Here is a 15,158-nt window from a genome sequence, read left to right on the forward strand (position 1 = left end):
GGACAGACATTTTTGAACCGACGAAGATAAAAAGAACCATTCGGATGATTTCACCCAATCGAGTGCAGATCTGTGTTCGGATAGAACCAGAATCGGAACCCACGAGAACGCAGATATCTCCCCCAAAGGTTGAGAAATCATACATATATGGTAATGTAAATTGCTTTTTTGCCTTGCGTGTTTCGATTCGATAACGTTTGTTGGATTTTCCATCTTGTCGCGCTCACGCGGGACTCATTACATATTCCAGTCGCAAATCCATGTTGATTCCACCCAACTTATTCAAATTATTGCTAAAGTCGGCTTGGCCTTGGATTTGGAATCCCCCAGAACAAAAAAAGATGGCACCTAAAATTGTGTGGTTTTTGTCCAGCTAAAGAGGCGGCCTTCGTCAGGTTGGAGCCCAATTTGCGGCCTTCTTCAGTTGGAGCCCAACAGTTTGAGAGGCTAGTCTTTGGTTCCTGGTTCCAATTTCCTGGAACCACTCACCGCGAAACCGCCAAAGAGTTCCAAATTTGGTGAGCAGCCCTCACCTTTTTTCCTCGCCTTCAAGTCTCTCAAGGTCAAAGACAATTGGACGCTCCTGGGCTCATTTTCCTAGGCTTTAGGCTTAAAAATGGAGCGGCAAAAGATGTTCGTTGTAATTTGCGACTTCGTCAATATACGAACACTTACGGTGTATAAATGCAAGCAATCTGCTCATTTTCGCCCAACCCTTCGACAAAGAAGGGCTCCCTGGTTATGGGTAAAAAATTCGGTTGGTTTGGGTGATTCATTTTGGTCGTTACTAAAGAATCAACTCGTTGTCAGAGACATCGTGATGGCCTTTCAGTGAGCTGATACACTAGCAAGTGAGCTCCAAAATTCGGAACTCGAGAACCGTGGGATTTTGCTCTCCCTCTTTCTTAAGTTCTATCGGCTGATTTTGATCTCAACTAACGAAAGTTTCACTCTTGGAGAGAACTTTACCTTCCATCCCAAGTTCAACTCCATACGGAACATTGCTCACAAGATCAAAGGGTCGCATTATTCATTCATTTATCTTCAAATCATGGATAGACCTGTGTCATTGAAAGCAAACTGTTTGTAGTTCGACATCGAGAGAGCTCAAGGATTAAAATGTTTCCAGCCATTTTTGCTCGCGAAAGTCTTGCGAAATCGAGGGTAATTGTCACATCAATCAGACAGCCTCATTGGAGGGTTACAAGTAGATCAAAGTCTGTCTTGTGTCTTTTGATCTCATTACCGTCATCGTTGGCCTTGGAGCTCATTCATATATCTATACATGATATAGTCATAGTTATCTTTAGCCGTAACAGTGAGCTGCTAATGTTCACAGTTAGCTTTTCTATGAATTGGCGAGATACTTCAAGTTTCCTCGTTAGATGTTCTAATGTCTAGTTTAGGATTCAATCTAAAATCTTCACCATCTTACGGCCTAAGATAGCTCCGAAGAGGAGAGTCATATTTTATGCTTTTTATTGAATTCTCCCTTTGTCCCATTTTCTTTGCTTTATTATTTCTCGTCAGCCTTGCCTGATTGCTAACTGGTTTTCTTTAAAACGGATCATAAAGAAAAATCATACACTGCCTAGGGCTGCAAAAAAATAAACGCTAACTGACTCTCGTCCTTATTTTGTCCATTTAAAACTTTTAAAGGATGATATCGGAGCAAAAATCGGTCATAACTTGCCAAATCCCTTTATCTTGCGTCAGTTTATTTCTTATGCCAAAAATGTACTCAAAACATTCCATAATTTTCTTGAACCACCGTTTCACAACGTTCATTTATGTACGGTTGGGTATAATTGTATTTGCCGTACAGGACCACTTTCGTGCTCAAATGAATTTAACTAGGAAGTGGTTTTCAAATATGTACGATACTATCGTAAGTTGTTTGACGAGACGAATGAGACTACTTATAAAACATGTGCGTAATGTGTGATAACAATTAATATCAAAGCTTCTCAAGTTGCAATGAAGGAAAGCCTTGTTATTAGAACTGACACGTGTTCCATACTAGAACATTCGCAGATTTATTGCCAGCATTACCGAGAGTGCGCGAAAAGTCCGTTTCTGTGCCATCAAAGGGAAACTCTTTCAAAGATCGGGAAACGAATGCCCATATATTCTTCCAGGTCTCCAACTCTATTCAAGCCCACCATTTTTCATTCCCATGAGGAGCCTTGAACCGTGCAGTAGAGAATGGAATGCATGCCAAATTACTCGGTAATCGAATGTTTTTGGACCGATTTGAGACATTTCATTTGGGTTCTTTTAATCTCCATCCATGCCAAGATTCCAGGTTTTTATCCCAAAAATCCCGTTAACCGTCCAATGAATGGCCAATCAACATCATGAGTACTTGTCTCTTACCTCGTAAAACGCCGCTCTCTTTGGATCATAGGAAAATCTGTCCTCCGGATCCACGTGGTCTTGGATCCCTTTGATGAAATCCTCATACATAATTCTCACAAGTGTATCATTCTCGTAGAAGCCTAACTCAGCGAAGAATGACTTTCTGATCTGATTGATGTTACACACAACCACCGACGGGAAGAACACATCTGACAAAGGGACACTTCCATCGAGAGTTGTCTGGACGGTCGAGTTCAGGAACTCGCGAGTGTTATTGTGAAGGAAGAACGCCCCACTCATCACCGAACCGAGCACTATCAAAGACCAGAAGGCCGAGCGGAAGTTCTGGAAGTAAGTCCGACGCTTCTTCAAGGACATATGGGCGTGCTTCAACCGGTTGTGGATGCATCGGTGAGGTCCTCGATTATTTGTCCCGTTGGTCTCCGAGGCCGCCGAAGCCGCCGAGGCCACCGAGGCCATACTAGTGCCCCGGGTGTCGGTATGAGGGTTGGGTCCAGGACCTCGCTGACTGTTGCTGCAGCAACAACAACAGTTGCCATTGCGGTTCTTGCGGTGACATTTGAGCATGCATTTGGGCGGCTGAGGGGTGGGCGCACTTCCGGGTAGAGGGGACGTCTTTTCCCCCTCGGCCAAGTAGTGCCAACCGTGCAGAATGGTCTGTTTGCAAAAGTCAAAGAAGCACTGCCTCACATTCTTGATCTGCTCCGACGTGTTCCTGGCTTGCATCTTGAAGCGAATTCGTCTTACTTTTGGCGCAGAACGAGCATTATTGCCACATGCATGAGGAGACCTTGAGGGGATAGGTCATGTTCGAATGTCCAGACCAATGGATCTTGAATATAGCCAAGGGAGGATTCGTTCACTTGCTACCTCATCATAGTCTGAAATGGAAGAGATGTCGTTTCAATACCGATAGTGTTTAGTCATGCTTATATTGGGTTTGCATAATTCCGATGAGGCACGTTGAGAAAGGTTAGGAGTACTCTAATTGGGTTGGCTAAAGCGATAGGTTTGTGGGAAATGAGAGCTCTTCCAACAATTCAGGCGAGTGAGATGAGGTAATATATCCAAGACCCTTCTGAGTTAGTCTTAATGGCTTAAGAAAGTGAATCCTCGAACTGCAGAATATTGAGAGAAAGTTCTATAGCCCATTGACTACCATTGAGGTTGAACTTTAGCTCCCAAAGTGATGAATCACTTTTAATTGTTTGAAAAGTACCAAAGAACCTAGATATTCGTGAAAGCCTTGGATTTTTGATCCTATGCTTTGCCAGTTTGCCAAATGTGGCACGTAATTGAGATCAGAAGCCATAAATCAGGCTCTCACACAAGTCATGAATAATTCAATACTGAGTGAATTGAAGAGATCATCAAAGCAAATGAAATGAACACAGTTTAGGGTACGCTCCACAATTCTTCCTTGATAAAGATTCAAATTTATCAAACATCATAACTTTTCATTTTAATAGTATTGGGGATCACATTCCTTGTAGCGATTGGAAAAGCCCGTGAAAACTTAAGCCAAAATACCTGTTTAGGCCGATTCATTTTAGAACACTCAACAAACAGAAACTCATGCTAGAAAGTTTCTCATTGAACATTTGTATTTTCTACCTACCACCTCATGCCAAATTCAGAGCCTGTTTAGGAATTCATAACATTGTGGGAAAAATATTTTGCCGGATAGATCCAAATCAACATTGTTTTGACTTGAAAAAGTTTCCGTAAGAAAACTGCATTGAACGAAATACAAAAAGGGTCTGTCATAAATGAGTTTTAACATATTTTAATTATTGCACAATCGCCTGAACTTTCTCTACAATGGCAAATACAGTTGTAGTTAAAATTGGCAAAACTTTGTTTTTCTTTCATATCAAAGACCGTTTTATTACTTGCTGGGATAATCAACGTACTGTATTGAAATGTTTCCCTACACTCTTATGAAACAAGGTATTATTGTTAAGCCCTGTAAAATCATTTTCACTTTCACCTCAAGGGCGGAACTTGGCTTTCTCTCCATTATTAATTATTGCGTACTGCAGATCAAACAGACACCTAATGGTTCTTTCAAACAAAGATATTTGCCAGAAAGACTCGAAAATGTACTTCACCAGATCAGATTATTTCGAATACTTCACCGTATACGTATTATACTGTTTAGAAAGTGGATCCTCGTTAAGGAATTGCTTGATGCATAGACCACTGAAAATTATGGACGTACCTCAACCAAGACTAGTCATAACAAAAGCCAATTCAGCCGCAAGTACGTTGAGGTTGTCTGTAGAAACTGTCGCCTGATTTGCTAGTCAAGATATCAGGGCTACCAGGCATACGTTGAAAATTGAGTTTTCTTGAGCTTCAAAAAGGACAGGACGAACCTGCATCATGACAAGACTAATGGTGCAGCCCTGATGACTAGTCTTGGTCATCAAAATACGTCCACAATTTTCAGTGGTTTATGCTTGATGCCATTGAGGCAGTAATGATCAGAAGTAAGTCGTTACAAACCAAAAGTAGGCTTGAAATGAAAGCAAGCCTTCGCTCCAGGGAAATGATTGAATTTAGTGAAGCTCTCTCTCAGGAGATCCAATTTTTATTGGTAGCAAAAAGTCTCCGTAAGGACTCAACAAAAACCGAATAGGACATTTCACATGAATCATCTTTTAAAATGCTGAATATTTGAGGCACGTTCATTGGCACAAATGTCAAGTCTAAGGGAATGGAAATCCGTCGTTCCAATAATTGGCAAAAGTATTAATGCGGGCGCTCCAAGGCAAAGACACCAGCTGAAATATCGAACAGCGAAAATCCAGATCCGAAGGGAAATTTTACTGAAGCGTACGAAAATCGAAAAGTTCACAAAAGTTTGCCGAATTTTTTTTTCAAGCTCTAAAGCCTAAGAAGGGAGGAACCCATCTAAAAGAATCCCTCCACCTTGAGATCGTCCCATTGAAGTGTGAGATTGACCAGACCCTAATATACTCTCCCCACTGACTTTCACAAGGACCCTATGAGGCGAAGAAACCCTCCAGACTTCTCAGTCTTCTATGGGTTATCGGCCATACCTTACAATCCACATTCTTTCGCCTTCGCTTTAGTCTAAAAAGTGCCGACACTTGTGTGTCCCTTTTGAGGCATAACGGTATAAACAAGGTGGAGACCGAATCTCATCTGCGTTTCTTTAGCCCAATCTGTGCAGTCGATATTGTGTGGCAAATCTTGTGAAACTTCTTTCTCCATGTAAATTGAATTTCAAGCCATGTTCAGACCAAAGAGGATAGAAGATGAAGACGCCTTAACTGTGCCCCAAAAACGTTCGAGTCATTTTATGGAAAAGTTGGCGCTCATTGAACAAGATGAATGAGGGCACTCATATGGAGTACACGGTATCTGAATGTTTGGCTTAGGGCGAGGAAAACATTGGATGGCATCTAGTTTGCTCTTTAAACATGACTTGAACTTGGTCAGCAACGGACTTTGTATTTAATAGCAAGGGCTGTCTTAAAGATACTATGTAATTTTTCATATTGAAAAGCTTGTGTTTTGCACACGATCAGCTTATTCATAATTTAAAACTAGCTCATTGTACAAGTTGAGAAAACAATTTGTGAACAGGGCGAAAATGTAAGTAATTGTTTATTTAGGGTCAAACGCACAGTACGTTTTCATCTTTTACAACATGCTTCAATTTAGCTCCTGCACCTTGAAGTGCAGTCTTTTGGCAAAGTGAGAATTTGTTGATCAACAAAGTTTAAAAAAAACTTTTTTCCAGAGGAAGCTATGATTATAAACAATCTCCAGAATCAAACTTTATTTCAAACCAAATATCTTTTAAAAGCGTACACCTCCTTGATTAATCCTGTGGGCTTTTCCAAAACTTTCATTCTAAAAGCAATTACTGCAAATCAACCTTTTCCCAATTTAGCTTTTGTGAGCAATATTTTAATTTGCCCAGTCATGACCATCATCCAGAGTGCCTTTTAGGGCCCTAAAGCAACATGGAATGAATCATTTTCTTTTCGTTTTTGTTCATGATCACACCCTGCATTGTCACCAGCATGTAAACTATTTCGCGTTCCATTTTGTCGCATGAAAATGAATTGACGGAACTCCCCCAAATCAAAATGGGTCGAATTGTCGATCATCGTGTCATTGTTTTTTTTATCCAACTCTACAGTACAATTCTGAAGATAAGGATCGCTTCAATATATCTAGTTTTGTGTCAAAGTAGATTATAGGAAATGGTTGAAATCTCGAGCTATAAAATTTCTCTTAAAAATTGAACGAGAATCGTAGCCATGATGTCCAATATATTCTGTTTTTGGGGCCAAATGCAAATTGATTGCTTAGTATTGATTTGAAAGAAATAGCCTTTAAACTCGGTTCAAATTGTGTCTTTGGTTTCGACCATTAAAACGAGTTCACTTTGAATTTGCTAACATTACAGTATTCATTGTGTGATGATTATTTATCGTCTTGGATATTTTTGAGCAATATCAGAAGCTTGTAATCTTGAATCGTTGCCTCAAATTTAAAATAGATCTTGAGGCATGGTAATGGTTTACTAAATCCATGTCACTTTATAGTCAAGCGGAAGGTTCTGAAAAAATTAGAAGATATCAAGGCCCAATCGATAAGTGGAACCGGATCACTGTGGAGTTGTCCAAATGTATTTTTGGTTCCTAGACAATAGTTACTCATTAGATATTTACGCATGCATTCCTTCTCATGTTACCCCCTTGTTAACATATAAACCGAAACGTCCTTTTACAAGGCTTAAAAACTGAGTGAAACGAACGTAGCACCGAAATAAGACTTCCTTTAATGTCTCACCTCAATTAAGAAAATGAACATGAGATGGACACTTTCACAAATAGGTAAGACTCAAGGTCCACTAGCAGGTACATTCTCACATTTCAACATTACAGGAAAGTCTTGAACCTCACTTAACAATGACTGAGTATTGCAAGAATTGCCTTCAACACACAACGTGCAGTAGAGCTTTTATCCTCCAAGCTCGATTGCGACCAGCCTCAATGAGGAACTAAAGTTCCATCCTCCCCAACCTCCATCATAGTTCCTTCGAACGGCTTTTCGCGCTGCTCAGCCCGGTCAAACCATGCCTCCGCCGAGGGTCGAAGGTTCGAACGAGAATTGGAGGACGTCACATCGAGACTGCGTCATTTATGGAACAAATCAGTTGATGGAATCTCTCTATGCTCTCTAGAAGCACACATTCCCAATCACTTGTATTGCATTGTTCGGAGGCCACCTCGTTGTCCTCGGTGTGAGCAAACTTTCAAGATTGAGCGATAACTTGGTAATGACCACGATAGGTTGGAAATTAAGTTGATCCACACTCGGCGCAAAATGGGCCACATAGACGTATGTGGTACATATAACCATTGAATCGCATCGCACGTTGTACGTGTTCTCATTGATCGTGTTTGGGCAAGATTGAGAAGGGATCCTTGCCGCTTCCGATTCAAATTTAAATGTTTCCCGACCATTCCGCCCATGAGAAATAACTTACCTTTTGGTGAAGGGTTTCCTTTGGGAGGGCCTAAAAAGCTCACTCAGAGCAGATAGAGGAATGAGGAAAAGCTGAACCGAACTGACCGTGAAGGAAATCTGATCAGTTGAAAGTCATCAGACGACATAGGTAAAAGTGACACAATACGGTTTAAAAAACAGCAAATAAACGAGAAAGTGAGTATATATCTAGCCCTTCGGGTTAAAAGCAGCTCCTTTTTTGGCCACCTCGGCCCAGTTTAAGTTGTACTCAAGGAAAATTGTACATCCACGGTTGGCCTACTTTCATCTCAAGTTCATTTCACAAGCTCAAATTTGTTTCACCGGTGTTGAAGGAACATCAGATCTCCCGAGGATGAGAGTGATTTCCGCGAGCTTTGTTTTCGTCAAGATGGCCTATAAAATAACATCGCTTGAAATTGCCTTTCGCCGACCAAAAGCTTGTCTGGCTCTTGGTCCTCGTCCAAATCTTCTGGACAAACAAAAGCAATGTGCTTTGAGTCAACTAAATCAAAGTCATGGATGGTTCTCTGACTCTCTGGCTCTCATCCTATGTTTCTGGTTCGTTAAAAGAACGCCAATAGTGTTCCACATCCGCTTTATAGCGTGGAACTCGAGCCTTCCGGATTTCCATATCACAGTAGTACCATGATTGGTTACATTGCCTGTGGGTATGAACAGTGACTTTCAGATATTTAGACTGAAGGGACTTAGTGTCAGAAATGAGATAACCAAGACGTGATGGCAAAATATCAGTCCTTTTTGAGGACAGTAGTGAAAAGCCTGAGATGGCTCTTTTTGATTAACTTTTTTAATGTTTTATCTACTAATGATTTCTCACTTCACGAACCTCTTAGTGCTTGTGGTAGAAGCTGCTTATTATTGTGATGGGCCATCAAAGCTCAACATTCTATGAAAATGGGGGATTATATTTGATCTATAAAAATTAGCTCTTTTGTATCTATCTGATAGTGAATTGCTAAATTTTTATTTCAAAGGAATCCATTTGATTTCAGAAAGCTCGGCACAATATTGAAATCAAGTCATAATTTCATACTGTATATTGCCAACATCAATTGGTTGAGTTTGGTCGATGTCACGTCCCATTCTCCAATTCAAGGCACCACTCAGATCACCGGTTTGATATTGATTCCTCATTTCGGATTGTCTAGTGCGCAAAGTCTCAAAGATAATGGGTCGCTATTTGTCGGGGCATGTCTTGTTGCCACTTGGTTGTTATCGAATGGCAGGATGATCAGGCAGAAATAAGAATTTGTGGCGGGTGTTCGTCATTAGATTCATTTGTGTGCAACAAAGAGTTATCTAGGGCTTTCAAAGCCGCCTCATTTCCTCATTCAATGGCGCTACTTGGTGCATGGTTACGAAATGAGAGACATTTAAATGGCATACAGAGTCTTTCATTTTTTCAACGGTATCCCAACAAATTTGAATATCGGTATTCATCACGTTAACTTAATACATTTGACTAGGATAAAACAAAACAATGGCGATGAAAATTCTGGTTAATTTGTCACTATAAGAACCTGGGGTTTAGGGTCAATTGTAGTGACCGTAGAAGCATAGTGTGCGTTTTTAGAATGCAAGCTAGTTCGAACAATGAAGTCCACTTCTCTTCTTTCTCGGGCTCCTTCATTGTTTAATTTGCTTCCCTCTATCATTTATTGCAAATATAGGGAATTTTGCGACCAAAACTCCTGATGAAACAATATATTCAAGAGCTGGCCAGATCCGTCAAGTAGCGGTAAGGAAGTTTACAAAAAAGCATGCCAATTAAGAAAGATTGGAGACCACTTAAATTTGGGCAAGATGACTACAATGGATCTGAAAAAGTTGTTAATGGGTACGACCACTAAAAATATGTTTAGAACCAGACGATGACGTCTGCTACAAAAAACAAGTCTATCTGATAAAAAAAATGTGTGGCTTTTTCCCTTATTCTGAATTCACTAACAAACATTTAAGCAGCACGCTACTAACAAACATCTAAAGAACACGCAATGTTTTCCTCCCCAATGATTTAAAGCAAAAAAAAACACTTTTGCCTAATTTTTGATAAAATAGCTGAAACCCTAAAAATAGATAACCTGCATCAGACAAGAAAAAACAAACCAATTACAAGATTTCTGGCAAAAGATTGTTAACTTGGATGTTGTTTTATGTCCCTAGATTCGCCAAACACATTTATTGTTTTGAAAAATTATTACTGACAATCTTTAAATGGGATTGCAGTTGAAACCTCCTTATCTGGTAAAAGAAAAATAATTGAAATACGCTGAGGCCAAGAATGGGGAAAAAGAAAAACAGAAAATATGTTCTACAAGTTCTCTTCAAATTTACAAAGGTAACAAGCGACATCATATTTTCAGTTACTTGTATAAAAATCATCTTTATAGTGCGTACGTATGCTTTATGAGTGACAACCGTGGTCTGTTCTTGGTCTAAATCGGATCTGAGTTGTTGCAAAATTGAAGGTCCGTGGATGAGACCATGGGAATGTTGAGCTTTGATGGCCCATCACAATAATAAGCAGCTTCTACCACAAAAAAATACTTTTTTTTCAATCAATGATTCCAATTGTTGGTTGAAGTATAGATTAGGTAAAAAATTACATGAATTAGGGTTCAAAAGTTATTGCTTGTCTACCTACCTATACGATAATTGTACTTACTCTTGAACACTTTTGTCCACTTTTGCCCATTTTTGGACGCTTGGTGTCTAAAAGTAAAGCTGTTTCGTAAAATTGCCCACCCTGGTTTGGGCACAACCTCGCTTCGACCACTCTATGTTCGTAGTTTTGAGGAAAGTCCAACCAGTATCAGCTATTGTATGACTCAAACGCTTCTGAGTCAACTTAAAAGTGTCCTAGGAAAACTAGACGGCATCTACTCGAGAATTTACCTTTTATCTAAATTTGGATTGCTAGGGCTGTTACATAAAGTGTTCTACTCGCCACTCATACTTCAATAAGAGACATGCCATGTATAGAACAATGGCCTGTATGATTCCACTTCTTTTGTTATTTTTTTCAGTTAACCACATGATCTCCATGGTTGTCCTCGATATTGGAGCTACTCGGAAGCTACACTTGTAAGGACCAGAGACTCTGAAGAGCATTGGCAAATTCTTTGCGAAGTCAGGTTGTCAAAAAATATCATATACGTATTTATATCCTGTGGAGGTTTAAGGATGCCATTTCTCTTGCAATGTTTCCGGACAAGTACTTTGGATGATTTAAAAGCAGATTAAAATTAGAAGAAAATCCAGGGCCTGAGGATTACCGCTGAACAATTTAGGCTCCCTCCCATCAATTGTGGTAATTGTATGGTAAACTACGAATAATTCAATCTGCAACACGGTTTATAATACGGTAGTTGTATCGTAACTAGGAGGGCAAAAAGCTGCAAAACAGCAGAGCCTTTTAAAGGCAAAAGGGTGCCAAAAACAAGACTAAAAGCACAAAAATGTGCAAAAAATGCCGAAAGTGTAACAAAAGGTGCAAATAAAATCAAAAAGAATTAATAAATTTGCTCTCTGAAATATTTGCAGGGAGCATATACAGGCGTTGATCCTGTAGCATTCCTTCAAGTTAGACTTGGACAATAATTCGATCATAGTTCCTGATCAACCCTATATTCAAGGGTTAGCCAGGTCTGCCAGCTCTAATTCGTTGGTGATCAAATATTTTTTAAATAGGAAATTAAGTAAAATATTTCTTTTTCTCCTTGGATTGCTGGGGATTCCATTCTCAGTAGCGTTAAAAAAATCCGCGAAAAGAATGCAAAAAAGAAGGCATTGTCAATCTTTTTTTAAGTAGCACCAATTTGCAAGGCAAGACACCTTTAAAAAAGCCAAGTTTGAATCAATTTCGGACAAAAAGCAGGACTCGTTTTACCTGGAATCATCCTGGGCTCTAAGGCGGATTCACTGGAATCTCAGAGCCATGAACAATAAAGTCATGACGTCATAGTCCGACTATGGCCATGTGCTTGGCTAATGTCTCCAAATGATCCTGATGGCAAAGGGCCCCGTTAGAGAGGGAGCAAACCTGGCAGGGATCAATTTAATGACATGTCCACTATCCAAGGATTGATTGCAATGGTCAAGGAATGCTGAACTGCAGAGAACGGATCGTCCCACGGACATAATATGGAATGCTGTTTGTGACGTCATTCGCTCTTGCCAACTAAATTATGCACATTCATGAGTACGTTTGCAACGAATATTCTTTGTGCTCCAAGCCCATAACGAACGTTCCAATCATGCCATATATGTATGTAGTATTGTGAGTCCTTATCCTTCCAGCTCGTTTGAACAGTTTTGTCTGTCATGCAAGAATCATACCCGATTTATCCCTTTGACGTTCCTCCTGGGTTTCTACGTGTCTCAGGTGTTCTCGCGTTGGTGGATGCAATTTTCCTCATTATGTGGTCCAGACACGATTGCCATGAAATTAGCCATCTATTGTCCTGGCGAGAAATCACGAGAGTTGAAGCGCAACTTCATGCGATACATTAATGCGGCTTTCGTGATCACTCTTCGAGCCGTTTCCAAACGGCATCGCATCGTTTTCCAGATTTGGCGAGCATGGTCAAACAAGGTGCTCACTCTTTATTGCTGCTGTTTTTTGTATCATAATAGCACTTCACAAAAATGGCACTTTTTCAGGATATTTGACTGAATACGAAAAGGACCAAATCGAGAAACTAGACAGGTCGTTTGGTGGGCGTCATAACCTTCACTGGTATCCGACCCTCATGGCTAATACGGTGATGAGAAAGATGTTCGACGAAGGGTTCTTCCCGAGAAAGGGTCCTTTCGGGATCTCTCCACACAGGTTGCCAATTTCAATAGTGCCAATGGAAGAATCACGGTCATCGCTTGGGTCAACATGCCCCTGGCGTACACTCAGGTTCTGAATCTGTTCTCACTGATGTATGATCTCAAAACGTATGTTATAACAACAGAGATATTTATTCTAGATGGTGACGATCGCGGTAGAGGCCTATTTGTTCTGATCCTCTTCGCTCGTCAAGTTTTGGCTCCGGCTTCCGAGAACTTTGAGACTTTGGGCCTGAAGAATAACCAACAAACCGAATGGTACACTGTGATCATTGTCCTTTTCGAATTCTTTTTTTACCAAGGCTGGCTGAAGGTGGCTGAATCGATGTTTAATCCCTGGGGTGAAGATGACGATGATTTCGAGGTTGGCTATCTATGGATCGGCATTTGGACGTAAGTTTTCTTCTATTCTAAAGTACCTGCTGGAAGGGTTTGAAACAAAATAAAAAAGATCAGAGCTTTAAGGTTATTGTTGTACAATTTTTCAGAAGATTTCATATTTTTCCTTTTACATATTTTTAAACAAGTTAGGGAGTAAATAATGATTAAGTGTAACCAAATATACAATTCTAATAACAAATATTATCATCGGTTAGCAAAACTAGAACCAATCTGGTAATGAACTTGATACATTGTCGATCGAAAATATCGAATCATGTAATAGTTGGCTTCTTTGAAGTGGTATGATTGGAATCAAATACCTCAGTAACCCAATACTAAAAGTATTTTTTGTGAAATGGCAACTCTCCTTTTGGAGAACTTAATCCAATCTTAATCATTTACCCTCATTTCATTACATTTTCAAAAAGACCGCTCCCTTTGGTCCCTCTATTTTGCTCTGAAAGCTCCTCTAATTCATTGCTTCTATAGCCCAAACTTATATTTTTGTGCAAGGAAGGCCGTAAGATTCTTCATGAACATTTCGACAAATTCATAACATGCATCTCGGCAAATGATCGGTTTTCGGTGAAGATACCCCTTTATTGCTAACATTACCACTATTCTGTTTCCAGGTCTCTATGTTCACCGTGGACTTCGACTACATCAAAGCCCAACCCGATCCTTTGGCCGAACTCTACCAATGTTGCCTTACGAGAAAAAATTGCCATCATCGAAAATAATGGCGACCCTTTTCCCTCGCCTAAAATGAAAGTAAGTATTTGCTTGTCCTTGTAAAGCGACTCATCAATCTTTAAAATCAATGCATGAACTATTATTGATGATTGCCAAGTCGACGCAAATCTTCGCCCCATGAATTATCAACCCTACTACCGGTACTGTATTTAGGGTGGTTGAGGAAAGCAAAAGCGAGTTTACTCTCGGTGAAAATCAGCCCTCCTGTCATTGTCAACTTCTTGTTCTACTTCACCTCAGACAGAGTTTGATAAACTCGCAAAATTAGCCAGTAATCCGTTGACCACTTTCAAGACAAATTTTTTGCACTCTCGAGTTAAAACATTGAACGTGCTTCGAAAGGGAAGTACAGAGCGAGAAAATTTCATCCTTTAAACTTTCTGGAAATATTGGCTTTCTTCTCACATTTGCGTGCATGCACAGAACATGCAAAGTCACATCCTCATAGTAAGTAATGCGAAAGGTTCATTGAATTACTTTTGTTAAAATGCTGAAAGGTACAGTTTAAGTCTGCTCTCAAGATGTCTAAAAAGGAAGCGGAACACTTTTATTAAAAAAGTAACCTGCAATCAAAAACATGTAACATATCATTTGAAACACACTATTTAATTATTCAATTTGTATTCAGCTCGTGTTCACAATAGTGTAAGATTTCAGCTAGGTTCCCTAATGTCATTTGGTGGCTAATCTAGATGAAACTTGGGCCGTTTAACTTGTTATAACAATGCAAACACCTAATAATAGTTCAATTATATATTGAACCAATATTTCATGATTTGTATTTGACAGCTTTTTTATCTGATGCGTCGCTTAGTATAATTTAGGTGCCACAATACCTTTTATTGTGCGGTAACTGACTTTTTCTATCAAAAACAAATTGTTCCTCTTGATTGCATGGCATCACAAAGAATCTTTCAAGGTCTTGAGAACAATATTGAAACTTAACTAACAACTTCTTAAATAGTGTACAACGGTACTACTCATCCACGAGTATGAAACGCATTTTAGGTTATATTGAACATATTTCGTTCATTCCGCTTGCGCTCTGATTTACACATTGGAGTATTAATTGTTTGCGTTAATTGTTTTCTTTTCAGGCTTTGGATTTAAAGAATGGAAATCAAGCTTTGTACTACGATCCCAAAAAGGAATCCATCGAAATGGAAGAAATCGGAGGCGATGAGAAAGCATAATTGTCTTTAAGGACGCTTTAAGTCAAGACACATACCTCGTGAATCAATTTTCATACCACG

General features: G+C 39.7%; 2 protein-coding genes across 2 annotated transcripts in view; one reads left to right on the forward strand and one right to left on the reverse strand.

Annotated features, from left to right (window-relative positions):
• Window positions 1–7,523, reverse strand: part of LOC131884019 (uncharacterized) — a gene marked incomplete in the record, with an annotated part of 30,811 nt that extends 23,288 nt beyond the window's left edge. The window contains 2 exon segments of the mRNA XM_059231647.1: window positions 2,377–3,260; window positions 7,213–7,523. Of these exon segments, the coding sequence (XP_059087630.1) occupies window positions 2,377–3,105 (729 nt within the window).
• A 4,555-nt stretch (window positions 7,524–12,078) lies between these two features.
• LOC131883510 (bestrophin-1-like) overlaps window positions 12,079–15,158 on the forward strand; it is a 7,625-nt gene continuing 4,545 nt past the window's right edge. Inside the window, exons 1-5 of the mRNA XM_059230994.1 lie at window positions 12,079–12,088; window positions 12,138–12,529; window positions 12,767–13,164; window positions 13,785–13,923; window positions 15,003–15,157. Of these exons, the coding sequence (XP_059086977.1) occupies window positions 12,079–12,088; window positions 12,138–12,529; window positions 12,767–13,164; window positions 13,785–13,923; window positions 15,003–15,098 (1,035 nt within the window). The 3' untranslated portion in view covers window positions 15,099–15,157. The remainder of the gene's footprint in view (window positions 12,089–12,137; window positions 12,530–12,766; window positions 13,165–13,784; window positions 13,924–15,002; window position 15,158) is intronic.

Source organism: Tigriopus californicus, chromosome 7, assembly GCF_007210705.1.
Source record: "Tigriopus californicus strain San Diego chromosome 7, Tcal_SD_v2.1, whole genome shotgun sequence".
In the NCBI taxonomy this organism is placed as follows: domain Eukaryota; kingdom Metazoa; phylum Arthropoda; class Copepoda; order Harpacticoida; family Harpacticidae; genus Tigriopus; species Tigriopus californicus.